The 17,399-nt window shown below is 35.6% G+C and overlaps 2 protein-coding genes across 2 annotated transcripts in view; both read left to right on the forward strand.

The window, feature by feature from the left end:
* LOC148943638 (uncharacterized) overlaps nucleotides 1–17,399 on the forward strand; it is a 308,181-nt gene that overhangs the window by 110,645 nt on the left and 180,137 nt on the right. The window lies entirely within an intron of this gene.
* The window catches only part of LOC148943645 (GTP-binding protein 2-like), a 33,129-nt gene continuing 21,003 nt past the window's right edge, over nucleotides 5,274–17,399 (forward strand). The window contains exon 1 of the mRNA XM_089101741.1: nucleotides 5,274–5,355. Coding sequence (XP_088957867.1) covers nucleotides 5,274–5,355 — 82 coding nt within the window. The remainder of the gene's footprint in view (nucleotides 5,356–17,399) is intronic.

Below are 17,399 nucleotides of genomic sequence, written 5' to 3' on the forward strand. Positions count from 1 at the left end.
GGACTTTTGAAATATTTGACATAATGGAGTTGATATCTTATTAGCCAGTCCTTTTAGGAGCTTTGGGTAAATGTTATCCGGCCCTGCTGACTTATTAACATCTAGCACTTCAAGTCGCTTTGTGACAGACCCTGGAGCAATCATGATAGGTGGCATAAGGTTTGGTACATCATACGCTGGACTGTTGGGGAGAGGACTGTCAGGTTCATTGGTAAACACTGATGCAAATTGCTTGTTGAGTAATTCAGCAATTTCTTGTAAGTCAGTCTTCTTCTTCTTCTTCTATTTTACAGCAGGCGGGCTTTTCAGTAACACTATTTAGCCCTTTTCCTTTTGCTTCACTCTGTGGGCTACAGAGCTACTGGCTTAATTGCCTCATATTTATTAGATATATTCAGATATCTTTCAGCAGATCTTTCGACTCTAGGAGTTCAAATATAAGATGATAGATGTCGATTTCTATGCTCTGTGTGCAGGTATAGTTGGCTAGGCTCTTGGCTGATAGTGGGATTTTGTGGTGTTTGAAGTATTTTAACAGTTTAGAAAGCAAGGTATGTTGTGCAGGCGTCAGCATATTACATTCAAAAAGGCAATGGTCAATTGTTTCATTATTCATATTACAATGCCTGCAAAGAGGGGACAGGGGAATTGAGCCACTTGAATTAGAAAGCTTATATGAGAATGCAAGGAAATTTAGTCCATTTGTTCCAGAACGAATTCTATGATAAATTTTAGAAAGATACTTATTGGGAAAGGGGGAAAGGATAGGATTAATCTTATTAAAATTAATATCTGATAGCCTCCATCGGTAAATATCTCTAATTGGGATTGGTCTCCCACTTGGCTGGTCAATATTTATAGCATTTTGCTATTTCATCAACCTGATGATTACCACTTATGCCAGAGTGGCTAGGAATGTACTGAAAGTAAGTTTTTATGCCACTTGAAGCAAGATTATCAATAATACTGAGACAATGATAAGTGTCAATGTCCAACTTATATTGAGGAGCTGAGGCCAGAAGCTCAAGGCTTGATAAAGAGTCGGAATATATGATAATATTATTCAAATTTTCAATCAAAGATTGGTTTTGCTTAAGGTGTTCTAATGCAATGATTATGGCATTTAACTCAGCAGACTTTATAGATAAATTATTAAATAATCTCTCGCCCATTGCAATTTTCAGGTGAGGAAGGAAAACACCACTTGCAACCTTCTCATTCATTTTTGACCCATCAACAAACATTTGGAAGTGATTTTTATAGGTAATTGTATTAACTTCAGTAATTTACGTGCCATCAGATTTCTTCAGTTTCTTTATTGAACATCTACGATGATCTTTGCTCTTGCTATCATCCGCAAGGTTTGACTCGAAGTTTGAATACAGTTGTTTAGTAAGATTTATACTTTATTTCGAGCCTTTGCAAGCTCTAACAAAATGGCTATATCAAAATTTCAATTGGGATTTTTCTGGGGAAATGATAGGCGAAATGAAGGGGAAATGAAGGAGGGAGACATTTGAGCTCACTTTCGATTAATAAAAAAGGCACTAGTCCTCCAAATTTCCAATCAAATGAGTCCTTTTTGAAGCTTCTATGACAAAAATTTTTATAAAAACGTTATATACCCCAAGGGCATAACTTACGACCCTTGTCCTGAGGGTTATGGGGCGAGGGTTGTCCATTTTCCCAAAAACATTTAATTAAAATTTTTAGATAGCCATTATGTTCAACGTTGTTGAAAGTTCTGAAAATTATGATTTTGAGAATGACAAACCCCTCAAGGCAAGGGTTGCAAGTTATGCCCTGGGGCCTTGTAAGATTTTTACAGAAACCGTTCCCTAGAGACTTCAAAAGGGCTCATTCGATTGGAAATTGAAAGGGGTAGTGCCCTTTTTAATAGTCGAAAGTGTTTGGAGGGCAACTAGCCCCCCTCTCACAGTCACCATACCCCCAAACACATCCAATCAAAATTTTGATATAGCCATTTTTATCAACGTAGTTGACAGTTCTGGATATTATGTCTTTGAGCATGATCACCCCCCCCCCCCCAGAATCCTTGGGGCTATGGTTGTAAGTTTTGCCTTGGGGACATATAAGGTTTTTTTTTATAGAAAATGTTGTCGCAGAAACTTAAAAAAGGTTCATTCAATTGGAAATTGAAAGGGCTAATTCCCTTTTTAATATGCTAGTAGAAACTGATTGGAGGGCAACTAACCGCCCTCTCACGCCCACCATTTCCCTAAACACATCCAATCAAAATTTTGAGATAGCCATATTTTGAAAATTCTGGACATTATGTCTTTGAGGAGGATCACCCCCCCCCCCCCACACACACACACACGCCGCTCGGGGACAGGATTTTAAGTTATGCCCTGGGGGAATATAAGGTTTTTATCGAGCGTTGTAATAGAAACATCGAAAACTTCGAAGGGCTAGTGCCCTTTTTAATAGTCGAAAGTGATTGGAGGAAAACTAACACCCCTCCCACGCCAACCATTTCCCCAAAAACATTCAATAAAAATTTTGAGATAGCAATTTTGTTCAACGTAGTTGAAAAGCCCAGAAAATATATCTTTGAGGATGACACTCCCCCCAAAGACATCAGCGTAAGGGTTGTAAGTTATGGCCTGGGGGCATTTAAGGTTTTATAGATAGAGTTGTCGTAGAAACTTCAAAAAGGGCTCATTCGATTGGAAAAAGAAAGTGCTAGTGCCCTATTTAATCGTCGAAAGTGATTGGAGGGCACCTAACTTCCCTCTCAAGACTACCATTTCCCAAAACAAATCCAATCAAAATTTTATAGACGTTTGGTTCAACGTAATTGAAAGTTCTGGAAATTAGGTCTTTGTCAGTTTTGTCGAAGAAACTTCAAAAAGGACTCATTCAATTGGGAACTGAGAGGGCTAGTGCCCTTATTAATAGTCAAAAGTGATTGGAGGGCGAATGTCCCCCCATACCCATTATTTCCCCAAACACTTCCGATCAACATTTTGATATGGCAATTTTGTTCAACATGGTTGAAAGGTCTGTAAATTATGTCTTTGTGGATGACAACCCCCCCCCATAGCTCTTATGACAAGGGTTGTAAGTTAAGCCCTTGGGGCATCTAACGTTTTTATCAAAAGTTTTGTCATAGAAGCTTCAAAAAGGGCTCATTCGATTGGAAATTGGGAGGACTACTGCCTTTTTTATTAATCAAAAGTGATCAGAGCTCAAATATCTCCCTCCCCGCCTTTCATTTCCCCAGACACTTCCAATCAAAATTTTGATATAGCCATTTTGTTAAACCTATCAGAATGGTCTGGAAATTATGTTTTTGAGGATAACAAATCCCCCTGGCCCTGATGGCAAGGGTTATAAGATATGCCCTGGGGACATATAGAATTTTTTTTATAGAAAGTGTGGTCACATAGACTTCAAAGGGTGATGATTGGATTGGTGATCAGACGCTCTAGTGCGTTTTTTAAAAGTCAAAGTGATCAGAGGGCAACTACACTCTCCCCTCTACTCACACGTTATATTGTCATGAAATGTGTCTAATAAAAATATTTGAGATAGCCATTCTATTCAAAATAGTCTAAATATCATATAACAAGGCTTTTGGGGTTGAAACAAACCCCAGAGATTAGGGGCGAGGGTTGTAAGTTATGCCCTAGGTGTATTAAAGGCTCTTATGGAAGGGATAGTTGTTTAACTTCAGAAGAGGCTCAGTCTTTCTCCCTGAAAAAGACTATGTCAATATAAAACGAACAGAAATGAACCAAACAAACTTTTTGTACAAAGTAAGTTTTTCAAAAAAAAGTAAAGAATTCCATTAACCCAAAAATGAACAAAAATAGAGTCAAATAATCTACCAAGCATACAACTACCATAAATCAGTATCAATAAATAAATGAAACCCAAAACAAACAAAAATTAAAATAAGTCAAACTCAGAACGAGCAGAAATTAATCTGAGTAGGGGCCTACACCCTATGCCTTCAAAAATCCAGAATATAATTTGTACTTAAGTAAAAAAAAATATTTTATGTTTTACTTATAACTTCAAAAATTAATTAAGATTTTAATGAATAAATATTAGTATATGTATACTAAACTGACAATGCACATTTTTTTTTTTAGTAAATTCATTTGATTTTTTTCCTTCCCAATCTAAAAAAGACTTTGAAGCTTCTTTATTCATAATTAGCCAAACTATGGCTCAAGGTCATAGTATGTGATAGGATCATCTATGTACCCTATCCTTCCTACCTGAGTAAATAAATTTTATATCATCTAATAGTCCTGTTTCAAAGCGTCTTTACTTGCAAGTCAAAATGTCAATACAATAGTTATTTTTGAATGATGTAACATTCCAAGCTAAATTTTCATATTCATCAAATCATTGAATTTATCTTGGCCTCAGGTAAAGCAATGGTCTCAGAACCAGTGCAGGACGGGGGCTAACACATTTTATCAAGTGTCAGCAGAAGCGCTTATGCCGGCTTAGAACCAGACAGTAAGAAGTTCCTGCGACTTTCAGTTGAATAGAGGCTTTGTGCAATCCTGGGCCCATCTTGGTCACAACATGATTTTCAGGACTTGATGATGCTCTTCTATCGAGAAGAGCAGAAATCCAGCACAGCCTATCTCAAGCCTATTACCTCTGATTCATTATATGTTCACTCTTACAAATATTATGCTACTACGGGGAGGCAACCCATATACTTAAATTAGCTAGGAGGAGGCAATTCAGTCCAAAAACATTCTACATAACAACCATAACCCAGGAGAATTATCCATTAATCAGAACTGAGTGCAAATTGTGTGTTGTTTACTAGACTACAATTTTCCTCCAGGGACGCCACTCCCTAAGGCCACCCTGCAACGTGTTAGCCATCGTTTTGCTTGGCGTGAACTTTAGCGGTGTTTACAACCCTTCCCCACGTTAAGTTGAGCTGAGGGATTTCCTATGATACATAGGGACGAAGTGTCAAGCTTCGCTTCCTAGAACTATACCAACGCCACAGAAATATCCAGTCTTGGCTTGCCCCTTGTTCCCACCTAAAGTCAGCAATAGGCCTTAGAATGGTGCCTGATCTCTAAGCAATTCCTGAAATAGGCACTTTTTGACAACTTGCCTGCATATATTGTGTTTTGATTTAGTTCAACTTTCCCCTCAATATTCTCTGAAATTTTCACCTTTATACCCATAATCTTAGCTGTACTAATATCATAGTAGTAGTTCTAGAAGTAAAAGTAGAATATACATGTCAAGAACATATATATTATGACATGTATATTATGACAGTAGTAGAATATGACATGTATATTCAACAAGAATATACATGTCAAATACACCAGGTTCCGTCCACAAGTATTCCCCAAGTTTTTAGATGGGTGTTGAATTCGGTTCCGACTTGCGTCGAAAACAGGTAACTTTTTTGTTGTGTTGAATTTGTAGGTGAAAATGTTCTAATTTCGGAAAATTGGAGTTTTGTACCCTTTCCAGACAAAACTTCAAACTTCTCATCAAACAGTTAGATTCCTAGATGCTTTTCCTACATACTGAAACCCTTTTCAAACCGAAAGTCTTTAAATTAAGACTTCTAGAGTAGAAAAACTGTTTTTTTTACAAAAACTGTCGAATCATCGGTTTGACACCCAATACAGGTGTCGAAGTGGGTTCCGATTTGCGTCGAAAACAGGTAACTTTTTTGTTGTGTCGAATTTGTAGGTGAAAATGCTCCAATTTCAGAAAATTGGAGTTTTGTACCCTTTCCAGACAAAACTTCAAACTTCTCATCAAACAGTTAGATTCCTAGATGTTTTCCCTACATACTGAAACCCTTTTCAAACCAAAAGTCTTTAAATTAAGACTTCCAGAGTAGAAAAACTGGTTTTTTACAAAAACTGTTAAATCATCGGTACCTTTACCCTAGCTGGCACGGGTTAACAAATGCAAGAGTGGCTAAAAAGAGGAATGAGAAACTTTCGTATAAACGTTAGAGAATACACAAGGGAGAAGTACTGTTAGTGTCCAATAGTCCCAATCTTCTTATATATAAGATTTTAATTTCTTTCGATTTTAAGATTTTAAGATTTTAAGTTCTAGAAGTAAAAGTAGAATATACATGTCAAGAACATGTATATTATGACATGTATATTCAACAGTAGTAGAATATGACATGTATATTCAACAAGAATATACATGTCAAATACACCAGGTTCCGCCCACAAGTATTCCCCAAGTATTTAGATGGGTGTTGAATTCGGTTCCGACTTGCGTCGAAAACAGGTAACTTTTTTGTTGTGTTGAATTTGTAGGTGAAAATGTTCTAATTTCGGAAAATTGGAGTTTTGTACCCTTTCCAGACAAAACTTCAAACTTCTCATCAAACAGTTAGATTCCTAGATGCTTTTCCTACATACTGAAACCCTTTTCAAACCGAAAGTCTTTAAATTAAGACTTCTAGAGTAGAAAAACTGTTTTTTTTACAAAAACTGTCGAATCATCGGTTTGACACCCAATACGGATGTCGAATTGGGTTCCGACTTGCATCAAAAACAGGTAACTTTTTTGTTGTGTCGAATTAGTAGGTGAAAATGCTCTAATTTCAGAAAATTGGAGTTTTGTACCCTTTCCAGACAAAACTTCAAACTTCTTATCAAACAGTTAGGTTCATAGATGTTTTTCCTACATACTGACACCCTTTTAAACCAAAGGTCTCTAAATTAAGACTTCTAGAGTAGAAAAACTGGTTTTTTACAAAAACTGTCGAATCATCGGTACCTTTACCCTAGCTGGCACGGGTTAACAAATGCAAGAGTGGCTAAAAAGAGGAATGAGAAACTTTCGTATAAACGTTAGAGAATACACAAGGGAGAAGTACTGTTAGTGTCCAATAGTCCCAATCTTCTTATATATAAGATTTTAATAAATGCCAGGCAAGTTCCAAGGGTCACTAGGCTGGGACAGGGAAGCACAAAAGGTTTCCTAATCTACTCTTCTTGTTTTTTTTTCTCTTCTTTAAACCTTAGGTTATTCACAAGTTTCAGTTTCTAGGACGAAAGTAATTTTATCCTATTCTAACCCTTAAAATGCTGTACCTTGTCTAGAGTGCCGAAGTTTTGGTTAATTAATATACTCTAACTAAATTATAAACCCAAATAACCAAGTATAAAATTTTAGAGTCCTAAACTATTTACGCGCATATTTTCCTGCTTCTAATTGGTTTTAATTAGAATACGCGTTCTTTTAATAACAAATCTGTTGACAACCCTCAAAAGGGGATTTCGCCCTGACTCCAATTTAAGCTTAAACACCTCAAATGTAAGTATTAAATCTATTAACTCAGCTCAGCATATGACCTGAGTTTAGCCGAGGTGACAGAAATTTCTCTGAAGCTTATTGTCTTATTTCAGTGGTTCTCAAAGGAAATTTAAAGGATTCAATTGAAAACTTAATGCAGCACGGATATGGGATTTTCTTGGTATAGTCTAAAGTGACAAAAAGGTTTAACAGCATTAATTTAACTTTACATCTAAAGAAATTGAGCCAAGGCAGATACTTGCCATAATTAGTTAAAAAGATTGCTTACCAAAAGTTCCTTTCTAGTTTCCTCTCCTCACAAGATAACCCCTATTTTCTCTGATCCGTACATTTTTTTCATTTTGCTACTTGATTTGTTTAGCGACCTTCCCCTGTTTTTTTTTAGCCAATCAACAACTTTGTGTTAAAAATTAGTTTTATCCAGTATTTCAAGGCCTTGATTCTAAAGCTTGAAATAATATAACACTATGACTATAGGACATTCCTATCTGGTTTATACCAAAATGGTCTAGATTGGGTCTTCAAATATTTATTACGGGTACAAAACGTCGTTCAATGCTCAAACAAAGAAATGTCCTTTCAAGATTTACGACTGGGTTACGTAAAACTAAGTTATTTTCAAATTCAAGCTAACTTGAAATTGTTGCTTTATTTCTGATCTATTGGAGCAAGAGGGATTCCAAATTTTACCAAAATTGAGTTACCAAACTTACACAAAAATATAGCCTCCTTACAATATGAAGATAAATATTTCAGGAAATGTTGAGGAGAAAATGAAAGTAAATCAAAACATGTTGTGTGTATACAGATTGTCCAAAGAAAGTATCAGCCATAACTTAGAAATAGGTTAGAGTATTAAGCTGAAACCTCCAAATCATGATAAGGGGAATTTTCCACTGCTACTAACACTACTTATACTATTGATACTACTAATAATAAAACTACTACTTTTACTTCTAGAACTACTACTATGATATTAGTACAGCTAAGATTATGGGTATAAAGGTGAAAATTTCAGAGAATATTGAGGGGAAAGTTGAACTAAATCAAAACACAATATATGCAGGCAAGTTGTCAAAAAGTGCCTATTTCAGGAATTGCTTAGAGATCAGGCACCATTCTAAGGCCTATTGCTGACTTTAGGTGGGAACAAGGGGCAAGCCAAGACTGGAGATTTCTGTGGCGTTGGTATAGTTCTAGGAAGCGAAGCTTGACACTTCGTCCCTATGTATCATAGGAAATCCCTCAGCTCAACTTAACGTGGGGAAGGGTTGTAAACACCGCTAAAGTTCACGCCAAGCAAAACGATGGCTAACACGTTGCAGGGTGGCCTTAGGGAGTGGCGTCCCTGGAGGAAAATTGTAGTCTAGTAAACAACACACAATTTGCACTCAGTTCTGATTAATGGATAATTCTCCTGGGTTATGGTTGTTATGTAGAATGTTTTTGGACTGAATTGCCTCCTCCTAGCTAATTTATGTATATGGGTTGCCTCCCCGTAGTAGCATAATATTTGTAAGAGTGAACATATAATGAATCAGAGGTAATAGGCTTGAGATAGGCTGTGCTGGATTTCTGCTCTTCTCGATAGAAGAGCATCATCAAGTCCTGAAAATCATGTTGTGACCAAGATGGGCCCAGGATTGCACAAAGCCTCTATTCAACTGAAAGTCGCAGGAACTTCTTACTGTCTGGTTCTAAGCCGGCATAAGCGCTTCTGCTGACACTTGATAAAATGTGTTAGCCCCCGTCCTGCACTGGTTCTGAGACCATTGCTTTACCTGAGGTCAAGATAAATTCAATCAAATAACAGGAATTGCATTTTCAATTGACAACTAAAAATCAATGTAAAATATTTTTTGTTAAAATTTCAATAGGTAATAGACCTGTCATGTAGGCAAATTTCAGGGCCTTCTAGAGAGAAAGAGTGGAGGTAGGTACTTCAAAATACCTTCCTGGACACATTTTTGCCAGTAGACCTATTGCTGAAAGTTTCATTTTCCCAACTTAACCCCTTTCCAAGATGGCCTAAAGTAGGGTAAAAGACCTCTTTTGGGGAAAGACCACTTTTCTTTGGCATTCCAGAAAAATAGCAATGGGTTTTTGGGCCATCCCTTTTTACTACAACATGAAGTAATGTGAGGGCAGTAACAAGAACCCCACCTTCTTGGTCAAATTTTCACCAATGATTTTTCAGCATAAATTGAAAATGTGGTCTCTGTTTTGAAAAGCAATTGAAAAGAAAAATTATATTTAAATATTTGTGATTTATAGCCTAGAATAAATATCAAGCAATAAAAGCTACATTTCTAGAATTAGAACAAAATCAGCTTTCTGTTAATATATGAATAAAACTGAAACACTAAAAGGATATATACATCAAAATAGGCTAATTGGTATTTCCAAAAAGAGGTCTGTGCGGGTAAACTAATAGTTTCAAGTGGTTGATCTTAAATAATCTGAATAATAACCATATTGATGCATAGCTTAGACTTTTAGCTATTCATTTATATACCCAATCCTTCTCAATTCCTCTTTGGTAACTAGATGTGAGGGTTTGTGTTTTACATAATTTTGCTCAATTGGATACTGGTTTTTTACCCTAGCTAAAGTAAAATTTTACCAAATTTTGATTAGATTTGTCTCAACATTGAATGTGCTTGGGAGGAGGGCTACTTGATCTCTTCTGTCTTTTGATTCTTAAAAATAGTACCAGAACTTTTAATTTCTTATCAAATTAGCTCCTTTAAAAGTTTCAATAGCCTAGTGTTTCTAGATGGTAGGGTAAGACACCCAGTAGTCAGCCACCTGCCTATTCTCGGACATAATCTTTTATACTATTTTAATCACTAATTTACAATGAGCCATTTGTATGTCCCAGTTTAGGCAGAATTGTCACTTGTTAGTAAATTCAAAAATAGGAGGCACTGTACAAGTGAAACTATTTGAATTAGTAACCTACTTGTTCCTAAATTCTTCAGAAATTTTTTGATACAAAAATTAAGTTTCTAGGTGGTATAATACAGTAATTAGAGTAGTTTAAATGTCAAAAAGTTTTCAAAGTAATTGAAGTGTCCAACTACTGGGTGTCTTACCCTATACCACCAGATGGCTAATTTGATTGCATCTTCAATCTAAATATAACATCCATTCACATCACAAATGAACTTTACTCCCATATTAGCCATGTGGTGGATGTCTGCCCATCTAAAAAGGACATCCACCACATGGCAACATTTGCTGTTATATATATGTACATTAATTTTTGTTTTTTCTTCCTTTCAAGTTTTCTTTTTCTCTTGTCTTTTTCTGTTCCTTTATATATTTCCTTGTCTCTTACCTTCAAAATAAAAGTTAATGACAATCTGGCAATTAGAAGATCAAGGGGGGCTATTGTCCCACTCTTATTTGTAGTATTTTTTAAGCTCGAGTTGAAATTGTCCCACTCTTATTTGTAGTAATTTCTTTTTTTTAAAGCTTGAGTTGAATCCTTATTCTCATTTCTATTGCTAATAGGTTTAATCTGCTCATCTCTAGTTTTATCTGTTTTTTTTTACGGTTTGTGTTATATACATTATAATCTTTCTTCATTTTTGGTTATATTTAATAAATGGCTGAGTTTCTTCTCTTTTGTGAATTTCAGAATTTGGCAGATAAATAGTTGAATAGGGTTACCGTCCCCACATGCCTCCTAAATACTAGAATATAATTTGCACTTTACTGAAAGCAATCCTTATTTTGAGCTATTTATTTCTATTTCTCATAAGATTGGAGAATAATCACCATCATAGCCAAGATTACTGAAAAACAAACGATTGTATACTAAACATGCTGTGATATGTTCTGGTCTTTAGGAGGCATGGGGGCACCAGTCCTACTCCTCTGCTCGTTTTGAACTTGACTCGGTTATTTATTGTAATATCTGTTTGTTTTGAGTTTCATCTGTTTATTGATGGTGATTTATGGTAGTTTTACGCTTGCTAAAATTATTTGACTTTATTTCTGCTCATTTTTGGTTTAGTTTAGATTTTTGCTTTTCTTTGAGTAAATTCTTCTATCGAACAAGTTTCTTAAATTAATCTCAGTTTGTTTTGGATAGACATAGTCTTTTTCATTGGTAAGGATAATACTATTTTAAATCTTTTAGATTTTTCAAACAGTTCGTGGTAACCAACCGTAAGTAAGGAGTGACACAGCTCAATAGTAGCCAAAACGAAAAAAAATGAAATTTTTGTATCAATAGATATATCAAAAGAAGTGGCTTCTTATGATAATTCCAAATATATAAGATTCATCAAGTTTAGTGTTACCCATCAAAAGCTACGGGCCTGAGAAACATTACCTGATTTTCAAAAAATGGGTCAGACACCCCCAGAAGTCAAACAATCTTAACAAAATTTGCACCATTGGATTCAGCGTATCAGAGAACCTACACTAGAGGTTTCAGGCTGCCAGGAGGGCAAATAGCGCCCTTCCCACACCCCCTTTCCTCAAAATCATCCAATCAAAATTTTGAGGTAGCCATTCGGCTCAGCATAGTTGAAAGATCCAATTACTATGTCTTTGGGGATGACTTGACCCCCACAGACCCTGGAGAAAGGTCTGTAAGTTATGAATTTTGCCCATTGTTTGCGTACATTAGCCTGATTGTTATTGAGAAGCATGCATACATTTTTCAGAGAGGAGATTTCTGCTGGGGGTGGTTATCCACAGAGAGATTTTTCTGTGGCAAGTAAATTTACAGGGGTGAATTTTCCAGGGAAAATTTTACACTGTGGGGATTTGACAGAATTTTTATACGAAATTATTTGTCTTTCTTTCTTTTGTCAACTCAATCTTGTAAGTGAAGATATCCCGGGGGAAATTTTCAGCGGGTTTGGAATTGTCTGGGAGATTTTTCAGACAAAGGGGAGGGAGTTTTCCCGCAAGACAAATTATCCATAGGAGAATTTCCTGTAGGAGAAATTCTCAATGGTGGAATTTTCTACCAAAATAGCTTCCCAGTGGGGGGGGGGGTCCAGGAAAATTTTCCACAGAAGGTGGGGTTTCTAGAGCATGCTTTCAATGAAAGCATGCCGAGAATTTTTTTTTTTTTTTAGGCAGATTCGCGTGCAAGAAATTTTACAGGAATAGGGAGGGGGAATTAGCAAGGATGAGACTCTCTGGAAGAAACTTTACGGTGGGGGATATTTTACATGAGAGGAGCTTTTTGTGGACAGTTTACCATGAGGGAAGTGAATTTTTCATGTAGGTTGCCGGATTTACCAGGATTATTTGAAAAACGATCAGATATTAAATAAAAAAAAAAAGATAAGAAATTTAAGTTTTTTCAACTAAAAGTAAGGGGAAAAATGAAAATTTAAAACGAAAAGAAATTATTCCGTATATGAGGGGGTTGCCCCCCTCCTCAATACCTTGCTCTTTACGATAATGTTTTACTGTTTGTTCATTTTATAAACAACGACTCTAGAAACAAAAGGATGGTTTAATTCAAATAAGAAGCCATTTTAAAAGTTAAAAAAAAAAATTAGTGTGAAGAGCAAGGTGTCGAGGGGGGGGGGGACAATACCCTCATATATTTAAATAGAAATTCCATGTTATGCAGAGCTCTTCCAGGTGTAGTATTTTAGCAGTTGAGAAGTTGGTTGTGGTAATTCAATAGTTGTTATATTTCTTCTTCTTTTTCAAACCAAGAGTTGTAATGTAGGTTACAGTCTACAACCAAAAGCGTTCTAATGTACGCCCCTCTTATGCGGAGGATGAGAAGTATAGCGAGGTTTTCCAGGCTTACAGCTTTAGCTACTGAAAATTTGATTGCAGTAATTCAAAGCGAGGCATCCCTTAATTTTTCTTTCTGTTTCTTGTCAAACGGATATTTGTAGCACAGGTTACAGCATGAACCTAAAGGCATTCTATAGACTAATTGTTGTAAAAAAAAAATATTTGTACCTTGTCTTTGGTGTCTTCCTGCAGGTTCAAATTGCTCTCCACAATTTTAACCCTAAAAAACTAAAGTTTTGCTGTCAAAACTTGACATAATTCGCTCCCCATTGTTGTGTAGTCTATAAAATCTGTAATGACCAGTTACACATACACTTGGACCTCGATTTGACTTTGTACCACCACCTAGCCAAAATTTGTCATCCAAAAATATGGCACCCTCAGCAGTGGCCTGATTTTGTCTTATTGCAAATAAACCCTGCAGACACTTGTATCACTTTAAAAGTTGACCTCCTCTGAGGGCCAGATAAAGGGCAATTGGGCCCAATCGGGCCCCATTCAAATAATTAAAAGTATATTTATTTTAAGTTTGCATTGTGGAATGAGACATTAATTTGTGTATTATTATATAATTATTTGAAAAAAATACATTTTCAAAAGAGTTTAAGAGGCTGAGTCACAAGTTCAAACCTTAAAATGTACAGGGATTAGGAGGTAGAGTTGGGGGGGGCTGCTGCCCCCCCCCCAACCCCCACTTTTGCAGCCCCTTTTGTTAAGGTTTTTTAAGTCCTGTAGCCTGCAATCAGTTGGTTGTACCAAGTTCATCACATTATAGCTTGTTATTGGTTAGGGAAAAATCTCCTGTAAAAAATCCAGCAAACAGGCTCAGTACTGTTTCTAATCAACGAGATGCAATAGGATATTCTTACGGTAAAAATTTCAAGCAGACTTTGTTTGTGTTGCAAAGCATTTCTTTGCAAGGGAAAAAGCGGGGGTTAAGGGGGGCAGCAGACCCCAAAAATAAAAACCTTAACAAAAGAGGCTGCAAAAGCGGGGTGTTTGGGGGGCGGCAGTCCCCCAACTGTACCTCCTAATCCCTCTGCGTTTTAAGGTTATTATTAAAAATGACATTCAGAGAGGATAGAAACTAACAAAATGAAAAATAAAATGAAAAAGAGTGAAAAACGAGGATTTTGTCAGTCACTGGCTGACAAAATCCTTGTTTTTTCACCTTTTTGATTTTATTTTTCATTTTGTTAGTTTCTCTCCTCTCTGAATTTCATTTGTCATGTATAACCAGTGTGGTCTAAGAATGTATCTAAGGTTATTATTGCTTGACTAACTGTCAGGTGATCAGGTGACTAACTGTCAGGTTTGGGGGGCTGCTGCCCCCCAAACCCCCCACTTTTCAAGATTCTTGTGTTAAGGCTTTTAATTCCTGAATATTCAAATCAAATGCACAGTAAGATTTTCTTTTTTCAACTTTTCTTTGAGCATGCAGGTATACGGCATGTTATCAAAGCAGTGGAGACTTACCTGTAAGCTGAAGGCCGAGTGTGATATTCTTCTGGAGATGCCTGTTAAGGATTTAATAGATTGGATTTAAAAAAGAAACTGAGTTTCTTTTTAAACTTTAAATTTAAGAGATACTACTTTAAATTCAATATATAAAAAATTAACTCTGACAGGGAATCAAACCCGGGTCTTCCGCATGACAGACAGGAATAGTGAACACTGTACTATCATAGACTCTTGTTAAATTATTTTTAGTCTCTGCAATCTATTTTCAATGCAAGCAAATACAAAGTAAGATTTTGGTTTTTTGACAAAAAAAAACTTCTGGGAAAGAGCTGGAATTTTTGGAAGCTTGCAGTCTGTCTTGTCAGGTTAAGAGGAATTAAAAAGATGGGAGAGTACTTGTCTTTACTTTTGTTATGACAGTATGTGTCTATTAGCAATAATCCCTTTCACTGTTTTTCAAAATAAAACCTTAGTTTCTCTAAGCCTCTCCTAGATGATATTTTCCCATTATATTTAGTTCCTTATAGTCTAGAAAGACATAAAAAAACAGTTTATTGTTTTTCAAGATGTGGCTTTGGTTCAAATTTCAATCCAGTTTTTTTTTGGCCAAAGAATGAGCCTTTGCTTGATATTTCAAAATCCATGATCACAAGAACAGTAGCTCAGTTTAATGTTGTTTTTTTTGCAATTGTAAACAAAAAAAGAGACTATGTAACTGAAATATTGCCCAGCTAGGAGATACCTACACTTTCTATCTTCATTCACTTGTTCTTTTTAGTAATCTGGTTATTGCAGTGATTTTCTTTTATCTTGTTTAATGTTATGACAAATAAGAAGACAAAGCTGGATATAAACATTGTTTTCAGTAAAGCAAAAATGACAATCAGGTTTTTAGAAGGTATAGGGGGCATTAGCCAAACTCCTGTTTATGGTAATTTCTGTTTGTTTTGGGTACTATTATGTGCCCCTCTTTCTGCACGTTTTTTGTGGAAAGTAGCTTTTTTCTCAAAAGAATTTCTTTTGTCATAAAAGTTTTTTTTTTAAATTAATCATAAAGATGTTGGTACAATGATTTTTTTTCTTTTTTTTGACCAGGTCACTTTGTATAGAAGAGGTTGTTCAAGAAACTTCAAAAAGGGTTCTTTCAATTGCAAGTTATAACCCAGGGTATCTCTGGCCCTCTTAGGGTGTGGAGGTACAGGACAATTGGCATGGTAGCAGCCATAACTTTGAAAGATTACTGAATGGGGAGGTCACACTGCACTGCTCCATCAATTATTCTCCCCTCCAAGGAAGCCATATATAGCCCTAGACTATGTTTAATACTTCACAAGAAAACACTAAAAATCCTTAGTTCATAGTATGCAGAAATCTCTATGATTCATATTTTTAGGATTGCTTCCATTTTAATCATGCATTTCTAAGTATTGTGCACAGCATAGGGATATATCTTTCCCCATTAGAGAGGGGGGACATATCAAACAAATAAACAATTTTACAGAGAAATTATACAAGTATTCACAAGATAATTTACTCACTTGAAAAAAGCAAGGAAAATGAAGGTAAGAGACAAGGAAATATATAAAGGAACAGAAAAAGACAAGAGAAAAAGAAAACTTGAAAGGAAGAAAAAACAAAAATTAATGTACATATATATAACAGCAAATGTTGCCATGTGGTGGATGTCCTTTTTAGATGGGCAGACATCCACCACATGGCTAATATGGGAGTAAAGTTCATTTGTGATGTGAATGGATGTTATATTTAGATTGAGGATGCAATCAAATTAGCCATCTGGTGGTATAGGGTAAGACACCCAGTAGTTGGACACTTCAATTACTTTGAAAACTTTTTGACATTTAAACTACTCTAATTACTGTATTATACCACCTAGAAACTTAATTTTTGTATCAAAAAATTTCTGAAGAATTTCTGAACAAGTAGGTTACTAATTCAAATAGTTTCACTTGTACAGTACCTCCTATTTTTGAATTTACTAACAAGTGACAATTCTGCCTAAACTGGGACATACAAATGGCTCATTGTAAATTAGTGATTAAAATAGTATAAAAGATTATGTCCGAGAATAGGCAGGTGGCTGACTACTGGGTGTCTTACCCTACCATCTAGAAACACTAGGCTATTGAAACTTTTAAAGGAGCTAATTTGATAAGAAATTAAAAGTTCTGGTACTATTTTTAAGAATCAAAAGACAGAAGAGATCAAGTAGCCCTCCTCCCAAGCACATTCAATGTTGAGACAAATCTAATCAAAATTTGGTAAAATTTTACTTTAGCTAGGGTAAAAAACCAGTATCCAATTGAGCAAAATTATGTAAAACACAAACCCTCACATCTAGTTATCAAAGAGGAATTGAGAAGGATTGGGTATATAAATGAATAGCTAAAAGTCTAAGCTATGCATCAATATGGTTATTATTCAGATTATTTAAGATCAACCACTTGAAACTATTAGTTTACCCAGCACAGACCTCTTTTTGGAAATACCAATTAGCCTATTTTGATGTATATATCCTTTTAGTGTTTCAGTTTTATTCATATATTAACAGAAAGCTGATTTTGTTCTAATTCTAGAAATGTAGCTTTTATTGCTTGATATTTATTCTAGGCTATAAATCACAAATATTTAAATATAATTTTCTTTTCAAAACAGAGACCACATTTTCAATTTATGCTGAAAAATCATTGGTGAAAATTTGACCAAGAAGGTGGGGTTCTTGTTACTGCCCTCACATTACTTCATGTTGTAGTAAAAAGGGATGGCCCAAAAACCCATTGCTATTTTTCTGGAATGCCAAAGAAAAACCAACGATACTTTAAAGCCCA

Source organism: Artemia sp. Qi Xiang Cuo, chromosome 15 (genome assembly GCF_049724085.1).
Source record: "Artemia sp. Qi Xiang Cuo chromosome 15, ASM4972408v1, whole genome shotgun sequence".
NCBI lineage: Eukaryota > Metazoa > Arthropoda > Branchiopoda > Anostraca > Artemiidae > Artemia > Artemia sp. Qi Xiang Cuo.